This window comes from Mytilus trossulus, chromosome 14 (genome assembly GCF_036588685.1).
Source record: "Mytilus trossulus isolate FHL-02 chromosome 14, PNRI_Mtr1.1.1.hap1, whole genome shotgun sequence".
Classification (NCBI taxonomy): Eukaryota; Metazoa; Mollusca; class Bivalvia; order Mytilida; family Mytilidae; genus Mytilus; species Mytilus trossulus.
The window spans coordinates 4,601,586-4,619,288 of NC_086386.1; the positions used below are offsets into that span (position 1 = coordinate 4,601,586).

The window sequence follows — 17,703 nt, forward strand, 5'->3', positions numbered from 1 at the left end:
AAACGTTATCACTGTAGATTGTCATGTGTACAAAGTCTTATCCATATGTTGTGAGAAATAAACAGCCCATCTCAGACAGGAAGAAAAGCAAATCATCGGAACAAAATCCAAAATACTTTTACCAGGTTTTGGAAATATCTTAATATAAGCCATGTAAGCATTTTATAGCATAGGTTCTGTTTAGCTGTGACTAAAGATAAGAAATTGTTTCATCTTAAACAATAGATTCTACTTTTTATACAACCGTAAAAATTGAAATGTTTTTGGTCGTATATTGGTATAACTTTGGCATCGTTGTCTGCATAGTAACGTTGTTGTCGTCATTGTCGTCGTCCTTGTCCGAATACTTTTAGTTTTCGAACTCTTTCTATAGTAGAAGTAAAAAGAAATCTATGAAATTTAAACACAAGGTTTATGACCATAAAAGGAAGGCTTGGATGGATTTTGGGAGTTGAGGTCCGAACAGTTAAGGAATAATAATAAATAAGGGGCCCAAAGGGTCCAAAATGAAACTTTGTTTGATTTCATCAAAAATTGAATAATTGGGGTTCTTTCATATGCCGAAATGACTGTGAATGTTGATTCTTAATTTTTGGTCCTGTTTTCAAATTGGTCTACATTAGGGTCCAAAGGCTCAAAAATTAAACATAGGTTGATTTATCAAAATTTGAATCCTTTGGGTTCTTTGATATGCTGAATCTAAAACTATACTTAGATTTTTGTTGAGCCTGCAACTTTTGTGATAGGGATAGTGAACAGGCGGCTGCTGCATTAGCTAACTTCTTAAAACCTTTATATTTTAGAAGGTGGAAGTCCTGGATGCTTCATACCTTGTATATAGATGCGTCATGTTACGAAGTTTCTGTCAGTCACATGTCCAATGTCCTTGACCTCGTTTTTATGGTTCAGTGACTACTTTGAAAAAAAATTAAAAGATTTTTTGTAAGGTTAAATTCTCTCTTATTATAAGTAATAGGATAAATATATTTGGTATGTGTGTACCTTGCAAGGTCTTCATGCCTGTCAAACAGTTTTCATTTGACCTCGACCTGATTTAATGGATCAGTGAACAAGGTTAAGTTTTGGTGGTCAATTCCATATCTCAGAAATTATAAGTTATAGGTCTTACATATTTGGTTTATGGAAGGATTGTAAGGTGTACATGTCCAACCGGCAGGTGTCATCTTACCTTGACCTCATTTTCATGGTAAATTATTTATAGTTCAGTTTTTGTGTTTTGGTCTGTGTTTTTTATACTATATGCAATAGGTCTTCTATATTTGGTGTATAGTAGAATTGTAAGGTGTACATGTCTAGCTGGCAGGTGTCGTCTGACCTTGACCTCATTTATATCATTATGGTTCAGTTGTCAAAGTTAAATTTTTTAGTTTTGGTCTTTTTTTCTTATACTATTTGCAATATGTTATCTATATTTGGTGTATGGAAATATTTTATGATCTATATATTAGTCGCGCAGGTTTTATTTAACCTTGACCTCATTTTCATGGTTCATCGCTCAGTGTTAAGTTTTAATGTTTTGGTCTGTTTTTCTTAAACTATAAGCAGTAGGTCAACTATATTTGTTGTATGAAAGAATTGGTAGCTGTACATGTCTTTCTGAAATGGTTCATCTGACCTTGACCTTAATTTCATGGTTCATTGGTCAATGTTTAGCGTTCTTGGTTAATGTGAAGTTTATGTGACAGTTGTAATAAAGCTTTATATTTAGGACTATTAACATATTATCGATTATTAGTAAAGAAGGCGAGACATTTCAGTGTGTGCACTCTTGTTGATTATTGGCCCAGTTTTCAAGTTGGTCCAAATCAAGGTCCAAATTAAACTTTGTTTGATTTCATCAAAAATTGAATAATTGGGGTTCTTTGATATGCCAAATCTACCTGTGTATGTAGATTCTTAATTTTTGGTCCCATCTTTAAATTGGTCTACATTAAAGTGCAAAGGGTCCAAAATTAAACTAAGTCTGATTTTAACAAAAATTGAATGCTTGGGCTTCTTTGATATACTGAATCTAAACATGTACTTAGATTTTTGATTATGGGCCCAGTTGTCAAGTTGGTCCAAATCAGGATCCAAAATTATTATATTAAGTATTGTGCAATAGCAAGAAATTTTCAATTGCACAGTATTCAGCAATAGCAAGAAATCTTCAATTGCACAGTTTTGGGCAATAGCAATAAATTCTCAATTGCACAGTATTGTGCAATAGCAAAAAATCTTCAATTGCACAGTATTGTGCAATAGCAAATATTTTCAATTGCACAGTATTGTGCAATAGCAAGAAATATCTAATTGCACAATACTGCGCAATAGCAAGAAATATCTAATTGCACAATATTGCGCAATAGTAAGAAATTTTCAATTGGAGTTATCTTTCTTTGTCCAGAATAGTAGTTGAATCAACTTAAATCATTGTTTTATACAATATACAATGTATATTCACTTTTACTACCAACTGATAAATTAAAACAATCTTTACCATTCAGTGATAACAAGCACTTTTATTTACATTTTAATATTTTATGATGTATTTAAATGAGTAGTTATTGTTGCAAACTCCATTAGAAATTTGAATTGAAATATGTTTTGGAAAAAGGGAAACAGGGATGTAAAAAAAATGTTTTTTTGGGGGTTCAATTTTTCTCATTTCAGATTTCATGAATAAAAAGAAAGTTTCTTAAAACATTTTTTTGAGATATTTTTGTTTATATTAAACAGCATAGTGAATTGCTCAAAGGCAAAACAAAAATTTAAGTTCATTAGACCACATTCATTCTATGTCAGAAACTTTACTGTGTCAACTATTTAATCACAATTCAAATTTAAAGCTGAATCCAGCTTGAATGTTGTGTCCATACTTGCCCCAACCGTTCAGGGTTCAACCTCTGCAGTCGTATAAAGCTGCGACCTGCAGCCCATCTAGTTACAATTTTATTTATAGCATGTTTATAGTAGTAATTATGATCTTAAATGCTACTTTAAATATTTAATAAACTAACTACATTCTGTATCTGTGCCTGTCCTAAGTCAGGAGCCTGCAATTTAGTGGTTGTCACTTGTTGCTGTGTTACATGTTTGTTTTTCTCATTTTCATGTACCATCTAGAGTCATGTTTTTAAGTCTGTGATATGCATTGGTCTGTTCATCTGTTTGTTCATCTGTCTGTCCCACTTCAGATTAAAGTGTTTGGTCAAGGTAGCTGTTAATGAATTGTCTCATTGGTAATCATACCAAATCTTGGATTAGATATGCCCTTTAAACTGAACTTATTTCAAGAAACTTTATTATGTAAATCATGTATAATAAAAATTGATTTTGGTTCATTTCAATTGCAAACCATGACAATAAAATTATACAGAAATTAGATATTGATTAAAAGGATCTCAGCAGTTAATTAAATGTTATAACAGAATAATGAATTGAATATAAATATTCTGGTTTTTTTTTCTTCTGAAGTATTATATTACCAGTATCATTAAACATATACATATGCATATAAAGAAGATTATTTCACTGTTTTATTATTTCATGATAGACTTTGATTGTTGTCTTTTGGTCACCTAGTGTGACAAGTTTTCTCTGGTTTGAATTATATGACATCAACCAATACTTCAGTTCTTTCAGTCCTTCTGTCTTCACAGTTTTATACTGTTTACCATCAAATGACACATGTTGTAATGATCCATCCTTACACACCACATACATACTACCATCTTGTAGTGTAGTCATATTCCTGGGCTGTGATGATAATGTTAGGGTGTGATGTCTGTCATCAGTATAACTGTACCAGTACAGGTTGGGGTTCTTGTAATCACAGTAGAATAATCTGTCACCAGAACCATGTAAACTGTAATTACAGTCGGTCTGTATTGTCTGTACCACCTCTCCTGCCTGATGATCTATGATCAGTAGTCTGTTGTGACCACTTACAACTAACTTGTTGTTTATAGTTGTAATGCCACTCATAACCCTCATTCCAGGTACTGGTATTGATTTAAGTTTAAGTTTATTGTTTATGTCATACATCCCTATACAGTCACTGTATTCCAGTATAACAGCTACTGTAGAGTTGTTGACTGCTGTAACACACCATGGTTCACCCTGTACATGTATACTGTCTACCTGTGATCCATCTGTATTACAGATCAGTAGTCTCCTCTGTAAAGGTAAACACATCACCAGTCTACCATCATCCATCATCACTACATCTTTTACACATCCTCTCCTGTCACCAACTACTGATGTCAGGTCTATCTGATGATTCAGTGTGAAGATAGGCTGTCCTAAATTGTATGGCTGTAAAGCTCTTCCCTTTTTGTCTGAAAAATAAATTGACAATTCTATACAAATCATTGTATACATTACATTGAAGATATCAATATACTTTATTATACTTCACGTTAAAATGCCATATTTTGATTGGCTAAGATGAGGGTGTCAATTTACTCTATCACATGGCTGAGCGGGTGACAATTTTTTTGAATGTTACCCTCTCGTCTAGACCAATAAGAAATCGATAATTCAAAGAACAATGAATTGGATTTACATCAATGAATTGAATTTACATCAAGGAATTAAATAAAATGCCCAAGTTCTACGTTTTGACTCAGATTTTATTATCAACTGTTAAAATAAATAAAATAAAACATCTTGCGTAACTTGTTTTTTTTTTCTAATGCCCGTAACGTTGTTATGAACGTGACGTCATAGAAAATAATTCTAAAATAAACGTAATCTGTAAAAGCCAATAATGATAGGACATTCAGTATAATAAATTAAATAGCACATAGCTGAGAGGGTGATAGAGCAGATTGGAACCCCTCGAAAAGGCATTGTCAACCTTGGCTTCGCCGCGGTTGACAATGTTTTCTCGGGGTACCAATCTGCTCTATCACCCTCTCAGCTATGTGTTATTTATATAATGACTGACTCATTCATTGTATTACAGAGGCAATAAATACCAAAATAAGTACTGAATACAGATATTTAATTGAATTAAATTGTTTCTAAAGGAGATAAAGAATCTTAAAATGATAAACTACAGGATATAGAAATTAGTATCCATGAAGTTTAAATGTTTGTTTTGTATAACATATAAACATATCAAAAAGGGGTAGGGCAATGAAATCCTAAACTTTCCAATAATCTTGAACCTTGTAATATTCTATAGAAACACCACATATTAAATTTGAAATAAAACATACATTTTCGGTTTATCATTTGCTTTTTTGCTTTTTTAAAAGGAATAGGTCCGGTAAGGACCAATTTTGGCCTCAAATTTCAGGTTCATCTGACGAAAGATTTTGACCACTTTCTAAATTCTTAAGTGTCTGTTTCATTTGGATCAGTTAGTTTATGTGAGAGATTTTAACTGATTTTAGTCCTTAAAAACGATCCGATTCAAGCTCAAATATGAAAAATCTACCAAATATGCCGAAAAACGTCACTTACAGATGGTTTTTGTCAAATATGATAGTGGCTAGATCCGTGTTCATCGTCAACCTTTATATATGTTATGTATTATCATAAAATACAACTTACATTTCAAAATTAAGGATGAACACCAATGTGGCCACTTTCATTTTACATGAAAACTGTCTAAAATCTAACTAAAATGCTAGAATTGTGAAGATTTCAGTAATTTAGCATGACTTTATGGTGCTAGAACCTGATAAATGTGCGTTTTTATGTCAAAAACTGTCCATATTTATGTAGCAGAGGCATTCTACTGTCCAATAATTATATGAATAACTAAAAGTTTACATTTTAAGAACTTTGTAAAACTGCTATTTTGGGGCCAAAAAGAGGTCTTACTGGACCTTCTCCTTTACAGCACTAAGTATATATTGATATAATTATTAATTTAATAAACAAATTTTGATTTATTTTTTAAACATAATTGATTATTTAGTCAAAACAAATACATTTTGAAACCATAAAGAAAACACATACACACAGGCTAGATGATTATAAATCACAGACATATTCTTAAGAAAATTATTTGATGAAAATAAGAGAACAATGTTGTACATTGTACTATGACCTGACAAGAATTGATAAGTTGAGTATTGTGTTGGTGTTCTATATTTATTTACACACAGGATTTATGACCTTTGACCCCTTCTAATCTCAAAAGTACTTAAATACCCTTGACAATGTGAAAAAAATCTACTTATAAGAGAAAAGAGCCTTTATAACTTGTTTGCCGCAAAAAACGTTCAAAACTAAGCTATAATAGAGGTTGTTGTCTTAACATGAAAGACTTAAGTCTGACATAAACCTGTATTTGTATTTATAATATAAAGATAGGTGAATCTGTATTTAAAGGGGACACATTATGTTTTATGTATTTAGGTTTATTTGCTCATAATGTCTTTAATATATCAGATGATTGAAATTCAAAATTTCAATGACCAGTGTACAATTAGTAAGCAATACAATGCAAAAGTTAGTAAGGCAATAAAAATATAGTACCATCTAAAAACTTTAAATATATTATATTTATAACATTGTTGTTACCCTCAGTGCTGAACGTTTTAAGGTGTATCTATTATTGTCTCCCTTACCTTGTTTGTCAATGCTTCTTCGACATCTCTGACAGATCATATTCTGTAACACCTCCTGAAAAAAGAAAATAATTCTGTTTATTATTCCCAAAACTCGTGCAGCCATATTGCATTTACTTTGTCCAACAGTTTATCTGTCTGATATTCTGTCAGTTTGTCTGTTGATCTATTTATCCAACAGAAACATCTGGTACACATCTCTCATATGATGCTGAACACAATGTCACTTACTTGACAAGACTTAACATAACCTAGACAGTACTTTAATGGACTTACATTTGATCTCGACTTTGCTAAATAGGTTGGATGGAGTACTTGATAACCTTTGTAACGTCTCAAATTGGTCTTGACCAGTTATTTTTAGGTAAAATAGGTTAGGAAATTTGTTTGGACATAATTAAGTTTCTCACCTTCAAAGATTTCTATACCTTTTTTCAAATTATCTTGGGTTTTGATAAAACTCTTCAGCAATCTCAATTATATATGTTGGTCTTAGACTTACAAAATGCCAGGTTATTTGGTAGATTGGGTTTATTTCTGTCAAATTTCAATTTAAGGATTTGATTAATAGGTATAAAGGCTTGAATTTTACGTTCAAACTTCATTCAGATAGCTATTCACCTATGAAAATTTCTATAGCTTTTCTAATCAACTTGGAATTTGATAAAGCTCCAGCAACACATAATCTTTGATATTGTTTATAATGAATACCACAAAAAAACGTTACATTAAGGTGGTATGGGAGTCGAAATTAGAAGATACTGTATTGGATCTTAAGCTCTGACGGCATCAATTACGGGTTTGATGAATTTTACTGGCGCCGCGACCCCAGGAAATGGATATTTGCAACCATCAAATCCCAAATTGATGCCGTCTGAGCTTAAAATATAATATTGTTATCTCCATTCAAATGAAACTGACAAAAACAACGTTAAAACATGTATTTAAAATCTGTCATATGCCGTCTGCGCTTGCGCGTACGTCCCATAGCATCAATTAATATTTATAAGTTAGAATCTTATAAATTTGTTCTTTAAATGCAAATTCACATTTAGTTATTTGCATTCCTGCATCAAATTTTGTTAACTTGATTGAAAATCTGGACCTTAGGTTCTCTGTTTTTTTACAATCCAAGATGGCAAAAGACACCCATACCACCTTAAGCAAGAAATCTATCCATCTCATCTATTAAGTGTGGAGTCAAACACACTTTGCCCTGAGAGTTGACAGATCGCTGTAGATGTACTATTGAGACCCTTAGTTACAGAGGAGACTTATAAAAACAGAAACATACCTCTATTTTAGCCAAAAGCACAACATTGTTGATACCCATTGTAGAAAGTAGTTCAGCAGTTTTTGTGCCAATAGTTCCCATTACTTCAGTATTACCATTGTCAATAGTTGTTCTTATTTCTGCAGATGTTGCATCTATTTTTGTGTCAATCTTGAATAAAAAAAAATAGCTTTTAATCGTCATTTCAAACACAGCATCCTCTTTCTTCAATTGCTTTTTATTTTTAGGGTCAAATCACAATGTTATCTTGTGTCAATACTTATAACTTTTGTCACCCATCCACAGAGTTTGTTGTCTCCATGTTGAAGGCCTCTCTGAGACCTAGCAATAAGAACAACAATACAATCTATGTTCCTTTGCATTTTTCATTTTGTTACTGTGCGCTCATATACCATGTATACTGATTTTGCATCATGAATGAATCATAAATCTTTACTATTATATGGAACGTTTTACATTTCTATTTTCTTCTTGAGAACCTCTTTTCCAAATATTCCTCATGCTACGTAATTCAATCTGTAAAAACTGTATGGCTCTTGAATAGTTTTAAACTTACTGTCTTTGTAACAAATTTTTCATGTTATGATGCATACATGCATTTATTTAACTGAATTACAAGCTACTAGTATATGTATGCAAATTTTATTGATTTCAATCATGCATTATAGATAAGTCATGAAAAAAAATTGCTTGCAAAAATGAGTTGGTTTACAGTACTAGTAACTATACAGACTTTAAGTACATACCTTTTCAAGTATTACATGCACATCTAGAAGACATGTTACATAGTATTGACAAAGGGATTCATCCAATGGTCTGTTTTGTATTATGACAAGGTCATTTTGTTTACTTGGGTCCAGTTTTATAACATATTTTGTCAAGTCTGTCCAGAGTGTGTTGTATTCTGTCTCAGAAATGGCGCCATCTGTGTTGTGGCTGAGATAGTTGTTCTTGAATTCTCGGAGGTCACAAATCAAAGTTTCTTCATCTGATGATAGGCTACAGCAGTTCAGTAAAATTAAACTTAACAAAGTGAGGTCAAGATCATTCAAGGAAATAGGATTTGCTGTATATTTACAATGACAGTTATGTTTTGTTGATCCTGCAGTGTACATACGATTCCACTGGCTATAGTTAAGTGGAAGGGATTGCTGGTTTACACAATTAGCAGTGTCCACACAACATTTGCTATTTTTGTGACGTAAATGAAATAGGATATGTTTGACAGGAAGACTGTTAATAAAATCTTGCAAACAGCCCAATCCTTTACTAGTGTAGCAGTCTTCTAGCTTCTTTCTCAGTAGAGGAGAAACAATTTCTAGTATCACAGAGCCAACAATTAGGTACCTTCTCTTGTCCTCTCTATCCATTCTGGAAACAAAATTAAAGAATAATGTATTAGAATGTTTAAGCTATTCAGATACTAAATACTACCACATTAACTTTATATTTAATTTGTTTGACTCAGAAATATATGTCCAAAATTGTTTCTGTTCTCTAATTGTCTCCTGCGCAACACTTTGCGTAGGACATACATATACCAGGTGTTTTCCTGTCATCCCGTCCAGTCATGTCAAGGCTGTCAAGTGAACAATCTTGTCAGCTTTTTATAAAACTTGTATTTAAGGTTTATATAGATTTATTCATTGTTTTGGACAAGTTGGAAAATCAGTAGCAATCAATTATTGTTTTAAGGGTTATGCACCTTAAAAGCTTGGAAACATTATTATATGGAAAATTGCACTGTTGGCCATCTCACTTGTTCAACTTCTACCTGATTTTTCTGGATCCTTTATCATAGACAGATATAAGAAGATGTTGAATGGGTGCCAATGTGACAGCTTTCCATCCAAGTTCTAATTTGTAAAAGTGAGGCCTTCAACACAGAGCCATGCATACACAGAACAACAAGCTTTAAAGGGCCCCCAAAATGACTTGTGTTAAACAATTTAACAGGTTTAAACATTTAAACAAAGGTCTACTATATATAAAAAAAAAAACAGAAATGAGAAACACTTATGAACCACATTAACCTCCATATATTCTTATTCCTGCACTCAAAACTAATGTATGTACATGTACAACTGTTTCAATATTATTCCTAGGGATGAAATGCAAATTAAATGTCTTCTATTTGTGAACGCTGTCTACAACATTTTTTTATCATTTCTTCCCTTTAAAATGGTTAAAACTTTGACTGAATTTCATACACTGGGAGGAGCATAGATTTCAATGAGGGCTAGTTGGTTGGTTGGTCAGTTGGTTGGTTTGTTTATTTTGAAATTTAGAACACATGTTCCTAATGATACACTCTTTCTAATTTTGATTCCAAATTAAACTTTGATTTCACTTTCATGATCCATTAAACAAAGAAATTGATAGTGCAAGTATATGATCTGTATACTCTGGACATATTCTTATATTTTAGGCCCCACCTGCGAGGGGCATTATGTTTTCTGGTCTGTGTGTCCTTTTGTCTGTTCGTTCTTTGGTCAGGTTGTTTGTCTGTCTGTCTGTCCCAATTCAGGTTAAAGTTTTTGGTCAAGGTAGTTTTAAATGAAGTTGAACTCTGACCAACTTGAAACTTAGTACACATGTTCCCTATGTTTTGATCTCTTAATGCCAAAATTAGAGTTTTTATCCCATTTTCAAGGTCCACTGAACATAGAAAATGGTTGTGTGAGTGGGGCATCTGTGTATTGTGAACACATTCTTGTTTCCAAATACATAAGTTAATGTTCAAAAGTAGGAACAGATTATTTTATATGTAAAGACTGATTAATTTCGTTAGGTAATATGGTTGTACATTTTGTACTTCCATTTTGTATAAGATTGATAATTTCTACTTTCAATTTAAATAAAATGCAATCATTTGACATTTTATAAACTTTCATTTTGTAAGAAAATAAGAAAAGTGGTAATACTACAAACCTTTATTCTATTTCATTTTCTATTTCTAAATATTTTGTAGACATAAGAAACAAAACCAATTGTGCTCTCACAGGAAAACCATTCAATTAAGGAAATACCCTTTGCTATTTTTAGACATAAATCACATGATAAAGTATATTGATCTACTTACAAAAGAGTTTTGTCAAATGGGGTCCTCTGAAGGTCAATCTGTTCACAATGATTATATTGAGGAAATAAAAGATACAGTAAAATTGGAAACATACAAAGGGCATATAAAATACACATTTTTTAAAAAACTAAAGTTGATTAATTTGTGAACTAGAGGAGATAATTTATTAATAGATATATGCTTTAAATAGCCTCATCACACTATGAATGAAATGATAGAGTGCACTTATATTGTTATACCAAACATTTTTTGTCGAGCCTGCAACTTTTGTTGCATAAAGCTTGACATAGGGATAGTGATCTGGTGGCGGCTATGCGTACGTTCATTCCTCTGTCCATGTTGTCTGTCCCGCTTTAAATTAAAGTTTTTGTTCGAGGTAGTTTTTGATGAAGTTAAAGTCCAATCAACTTGAAACTTAGTACACATGGTCCCTATGGTATGATATTTCTAATTTTAGTACTAAATAAGTTTTTTACCCCATTTCACAGTCTATTGAACATGGAAAATGATAGTGCGAGTGGGGCATCCGTGTACTTTGGACACATTCTTGTAACCATCTACTGTAGCAAAATAGTCAAGTGGTGAATGCAATTAAAAATATTATGAAAAATCAGTTTATGCATGGTAAGAACAATTTTACTGAAATAAAATGAATACATGAATAAGGTGATGATAATGTAGTAATTTTTAGCTCACCTGGCCTAAAAGGCCATGTGAGCTTTTCTTATCACTTGGCGTCCGTCGTCGTTGTCTGACGTCGTTAACAATTTTACAAACATCTTCTCCTCTGAAAGTACTGAATGGATTTGAATGAAACTTAGCATGATTGTTCCTTAGAGTATCCTGCACAAAGTGTGCGCTTCGATTTTTGATCCGTCAAAAAACATGGCCGCCGTTACTTAAAATAGAACATAGGGGTCAAATGCAGTTTTTGGCTTATATCTCAAAAACGAAAGCATTTAGAGCAAATCTGACATGGGGGTTAAAATGTTCATTAGGTCAAGATCTACCAGCCCTGAAATTTTCAGATGAATCAAACAAACCATTGTTGGGTTGCTGCCACTTAATTGGTAATTTTAAAGAAATTTTGCAGTTTTTGGTCATTATCTTGAATATTATTATAGATAAAGATAAACTGTAAACAGCAAAAATGATCAGCAAAGTAAGATCTACAAATAAGTTAAATGACCAAAATTGTCAATTGACTCCTTAAGGGGTTATTGTCCTTTAATGGCAATTTTTCACAATTTGTTCATCATATTTGCTAACTTTAAAAAATCTTCTCCTCTGAAACTACTGAATGGATTTGGATGAAACTTAGCATGATTGTTCCTTAGAGTATCCTGCACAAAGTGTGCGCTTCGATTTTTGATCCGTCAAAAAACATGGCCGCCGTAACTTAAAATAGAACATAGGGGTCAAATGCAGTTTTTGGCTTATATCTCAAAAACGAAAGCATTTAGAGCAAATCTGACAGGGGTTAAAATGTTCATTAGGTCAAGATCTATCAGCCCTGAAATTTTCAGATGAATCAAACAAACCATTGTTGGGTTGCTGCCACTTAATTGGTAATTTTAAAGAAATTTTGCAGTTTTTGGTCATTATCTTGAATATTATTATAGATAAAGATAAACTGTAAACAGCAAAAATGATCAGCAAAGTAAGATCTACAAATAAGTTATTATGACCAAAATTGTCAATTGACCCCTTAAGGGGTTATTGTCCTTTAATGGCAATTTTTCACAATTTGTTCATCATATTTGCTAACTTTAAAAAATCTTCTCCTCTGAAACTACTGAATGGATTTGGATGAAACTTAGCATGATTGTTCCTTAGATTATCCTGCACAAAGTGTGTGCTTAGATTTTTGATCCGTCAAAAAACATGGCTGCCGTTACTTAAAATAGAACATAGGGGTCAAATGCAGTTTTTGGCTTATATCTCAAAAACGAAAGCATTTGGAGCAAATACGACACGGGGGTTGATATGTTCATTAGGTCAAAATCTATCAGCCCTGAAATTTTCAGATGAATCAGACAAACCATTGTTGGGTTGCTGCCACTTAATTGGTAATTTTAAGGAAATTTTGCAGTTTTTGGTCATTATCTTGAATATTATTATATAGATAAAGATAAACTGTAAACAGCAAAAATGATCAGCAAAGTAAGATCTACAAATAAGTTATTATGACCAAAATTGTCAATTGACCCCTTAAGGGGTTATTGTCCTTTAATGGCAATTTTTCACAATTTGTTCATCATATTTGCTAACTTTAAAAAATCTTCTTCTCTGAAACTACTGAATGGATTTTGATGAAACTTAGCATGATTGTTCCTTAGATTATCCTGCACAAAGTGTGTGCTTAGACTTTTGATCCGTCAAAAAACATGGCCGCCGTTACTTAAAATAGAACATAGGGGTCAAATGCAGTTTTTGGCTTATATCTCAAAAACGAAAGCATTTGGAGCAAATACGACACTGGGGGTTAATATGTTCATTAGGTCAAAATCTATCAGCCCTGAAATTTTCAGATGAATCAGACAAACCATTGTTAGGTTGCTGCCACTTAATTGGTAATTTTAAGGAAATTTTGCAGTTTTTGGTCATTATCTTGAATATTATTATATAGATAAAGATAAACTGTAAACAGCAAAAATGATCAGCAAAGTAAGATCTACAAATAAGTCAATTTGACCAAAATTGTCAATTGACCTCTTAAGGAGTTATTGCCCTTTAAAGACTTTTTTCACAATTTGTTCATCATGTTGACTTACTTTAAAAATTCTTCTCCTTTGAAACTGCTGTATCAATTTCAGCCAAACTTAGGCTAAATGAGTTTCAGAGTTTCAGAGTATCTAGTATAAATTTTATATTTCATTTCCTTGTATGTCAAGAAACATAGCTCCTATGGTTAGAATAGAACATAGGAGAAAAAGATTTTTTTTTTTGGCTTTTGATTTAAAGAACATTTAAATAAATTGAAAAGCCAAAATAATCATTGATGAGAGATTAAACCAAAAAAATTCAGGTGAGCGATTCAGGCTCTTGAGAGCCTCTTGTTTTATTATATAATAAATGTCCAAACTAATCACTCATGTTTTTAGTATATGGGAAAATAGTTCAAACAGGAATATCACTGAAATGTTTATGTTAGTAACTCCTTATAATTTTACAGGTTGATGGCAAAAATAACCCAAAGATACAGAGTATATTCTTAGAGAATTATCCAATATACTCAGCTCATTTTAGTGCCAATGGAGAGGAGGTTATCATGGGGTCAAAACATAAAGGTTTTCATTATTATGACATGATGGTTGGGAAGATGATCAGTGTACCTCCTGTTAAAGGTAAGTAATCAGTCGAAAGTTATCACAAGTTTTAAATTCGCCAGAATCTATTGTTATGCCCAATTTATAATGCTCCATTTATGTACATCCATCCATCAGTAAGTTTGTTTGTTCGTTCGTCTGTCCCGCTTCAGGTAAAAGTTTTTGGTTGAGGAAGTTTTTGATGAATTTGAAGTCAACTTGAAACGTAGTACACATGTTCCCTTTGATATTGTCTTTCTAATTTAATGCCAATTTAGCATTTTTACCCAAATTTCACGGTCCACTGAACATAGAAAATGATAGTGGGGATGGGCCATCCGTGTACTAGACACATTCAGATTGTTATAAGAAAGAAATGTATAGTAACAAACTGTTTTTTTGGTTTGAGCATTCCTGATGAAGATAAATCCAGAAAAGTACTTGAACAAACAAAAATGATAAAATGATACTCTCATTTCATAGTTTTATATTATATATATTACATTTGATAAGTACTTCATATGTGACATTCTATTAACCATATTAACAGATGATACAAAATGATTAACATCTGTACAATTTGTTTTTCATTTAGGTTTAGGAGAAGTAAATATGAAGAGATTTGTTGTGTCACCTGATGGAAGATTTATAGCTTTCCTAGGATTATATGGAAATATACACTTATTATCAGCCAAGGTATACTCTTTTTGATTTTTTTTAGTTGATATACACCTAGATATTAAATTTCTGAGTACCTGATGTACTTGCAATGAGTATCATCTTATACATAAAGAAATGTTTTATAGATCAAATAGATATAGGAAGCTGTGGTATGAGTGCCAATGAGACAACTCTCCATTCAAGTCACAATTTATGAAAGTAAACTATTATAGGTCAAGGTACATTCTGCAACACAGAGCCTTGGCTCACACAAAACAGCAAGCTATAAAAGGCAAAAAAAAATTAATAGTCTAAAAGCATTCAAATGGGAAAGCTGAAGGTCTAATCTATATAAAAAAAAACTATAAACGAGAAAAAACTAATGTACAACATCAGCAAAAGACAACTACAGAAATGTTTTAATGGTACCAAACCTTCTCCAATATCTGAAACAATAGTGTAACATCAAAACATAAACAAAGACAAGCTTTGCATATCATAACAAACAAGACAGACCACCAGTAAATCTAAAAAGTTTAAAGTCAAAATAGTTTTTGATAACATTTTCATATGGAATAAAAAGATATAGTAAATTGTTAACTCTCAATCAAAGACCAGATGATTAAAGAGAACTTTTGTATATAATTGTTTTAAAATAGACAAAGCTAAACCATAAAAAAAAGAGATACACGTTCTGTTTTTCTATTTACAGTCAAAAGAATGGATCTATACACAGAAGATGAATGGTAGTGTAGGTGGGGTTTGCTTTTCACAAGATGGAAGTACAATGTATTCATATGGAGGTAATTTATTGTCATATTCTCTTTTTACAAACTTTATGTTTCAAGTTGATGCACAGACCATACCTTTACCATAGTAATCAGGAAGTCTATGCTTGAAGACTAAATAATAGGATTAAAACTTGTGTCTGCTCATAAAGATGTATTTTCTTTTCCTCCACACATCTCACTCTTAATTATAAATGTGTCTTTTAAATGAATACTCTTCCAGATTTAGTTCTCTGTTTTAACACATTTTATATTATATTTGCTGAGAAAAAAGAACTATTTACTCACATGTATATCCTTTTATGCTCTTGAACTTTATATTGTTTGTGGACTGTTTTAACTACAGTGCCACTGATAAGTCTTAAGTAGATAATAGGCATATCTGACATACCAAGCTATAAGCTTGGATGCTTTATTGCTTTTCCTCCTAATGTTGACTATCTGTTTGAAAATTTGAAAATAAAAACTGGTATCTGCTATGATATCAGGATTATGCAAATTTAAGAATTGAGAATTTAAGTGATTTCAAATCAGTGACTAAATAGTCTTAGTGTTCAATATTATAATAATGAATTAAAGAAAATGTGAATGAAGAATTACATGTGAATTGATAACAACTTGCATATGGGAAAAGATGGTACATGATATGTAACATTTCTGGAATATATTTAATGGTTCTATTTCAGATGATGGTGATGTATATATATGGGATATGAATATATTTAATTGTTCTATTTCAGATGATGGTGATGTATATATATGGGATATGAATATATTTAATTGTTCTATTTCAGATGATGGCGATGTATATATATGGGATATGAATATATTTAATTGTTCTATTTCAGATGATGGCGATGTATATATATGGGATATGAATAAATTTAATTGTTCTATTTCAGATGATGGTGATGTATATATAATTATATATGGGATATGAATATATTTAATGGTTCTATTTCAGATGATGGTGATGTATATATATGGGATATGAATATATTTAATTGTTCTATTTCAGATGATGGTGATGTATATATATGGGATATGAATAAATTTAATGGTTCTATTTCAGATGATGGTGATGTATATATATGGGATATGAATATATTTAATTGTTCTATTTCAGATGATGGCGATGTATATATATGGGACATGAATAAATTTAATGGTTCTATTTCAGATGATGGTGGTGTATATATATGGGATATGAATATATTTAATGGTTCTATTTCAGGTGATGGTGATGTATATATATATGGGATATGAATATATTTAATGGTTCTATTTCAGATGATGGTGATGTATATATATGGGACATGAATATATTTAATGGTTCTATTTCAGATGATGGTGATGTATATATATGGGACATGAATAAATTTAATTGTTCTATTTCAGATGATGGTGATGTATATATATGGGACATGAATAAATTTAATTGTTCTATTTCAGATGATGGTGATGTATATATATGGGACATGAATATATTTAATTGTTCTATTTCAGATGATGGTGATGTATATATATGGGACATGAATAAATTTAATGGTTCTTTTCAGATGATGGTGATGTATATATATGGGATATGAAGACACGTGATTGTATACACAGATTTATAGACGATGGATGTACAAAGGGAATGTCTATTGCTGTTTCTCATGATCATAATTTCTTAGCTTGTGGATCATATAGTGGTGTTGTGAACATTTACGAACCATCAGTGTGTCTTAAATCTAGGTCACCCAAACCATTGAAAGCATTATTAAATTTAACAACACCTTGTACGAACTTAGTATTTAATTCAACATCAGAAATATTAGCAATGTGTTCAGATTCTGCAGAAAGAGCAGTAAAGTTAGTAAGTATAATGAGTGCATTGTAGATAAATGACCTCATTTAGAGAACCACCAAATGGAATGAAACCAAACATGGCATGAATGTGTCTTATGAGGTGCTGACCAAGTGTTGTTACTTTGTAGCCAAT

General features: G+C 31.7%; 2 protein-coding genes across 2 annotated transcripts in view; one reads left to right on the forward strand and one right to left on the reverse strand.

The window, feature by feature from the left end:
- The window catches only part of LOC134696914 (U3 small nucleolar RNA-associated protein 18 homolog), a 53,870-nt gene that overhangs the window by 8,035 nt on the left and 28,132 nt on the right, over positions 1-17,703 (forward strand). The window contains exons 9-12 of the mRNA XM_063558881.1: positions 14,139-14,310; positions 14,867-14,967; positions 15,644-15,734; positions 17,279-17,577. Coding sequence (XP_063414951.1) covers positions 14,139-14,310; positions 14,867-14,967; positions 15,644-15,734; positions 17,279-17,577 — 663 coding nt within the window. The remainder of the gene's footprint in view (positions 1-14,138; positions 14,311-14,866; positions 14,968-15,643; positions 15,735-17,278; positions 17,578-17,703) is intronic.
- Positions 3,218-10,926, reverse strand: LOC134697292 (uncharacterized). Its single transcript, XM_063559468.1, has 5 exons — positions 10,813-10,926; positions 8,628-9,252; positions 7,882-8,031; positions 6,588-6,642; positions 3,218-4,340 (listed from the first exon to the last, which is right to left on the reverse strand). Exons 2-5 carry the CDS (start codon positions 9,249-9,251, stop codon positions 3,532-3,534), a joined length of 1,638 nt encoding a protein of 545 aa, XP_063415538.1. The 5' UTR covers position 9,252; positions 10,813-10,926; the 3' UTR covers positions 3,218-3,531.

What these genes read in the sequence shown, in the direction of transcription:
- LOC134697292 (XM_063559468.1), bottom strand. Translation starts at nt 9,251, where the DNA reads ATGGATAGAGAGGACAAGAGAAGGTACCTAATTGTTGGCTCTGTGATA. An exon ending in TGCTTTTGGCTAAAATAGAG is followed by an intron (nt 6,643 to 7,881) that starts GTATGTTTCTGT and finishes TTCTTTTTTCAG; the next exon opens with GAGGTGTTACAGAATATGAT. An exon ending in AAGAAGCATTGACAAACAAG is followed by an intron (nt 4,341 to 6,587) that starts GTAAGGGAGACA and finishes TTTATTTTTCAG; the next exon opens with ACAAAAAGGGAAGAGCTTTA.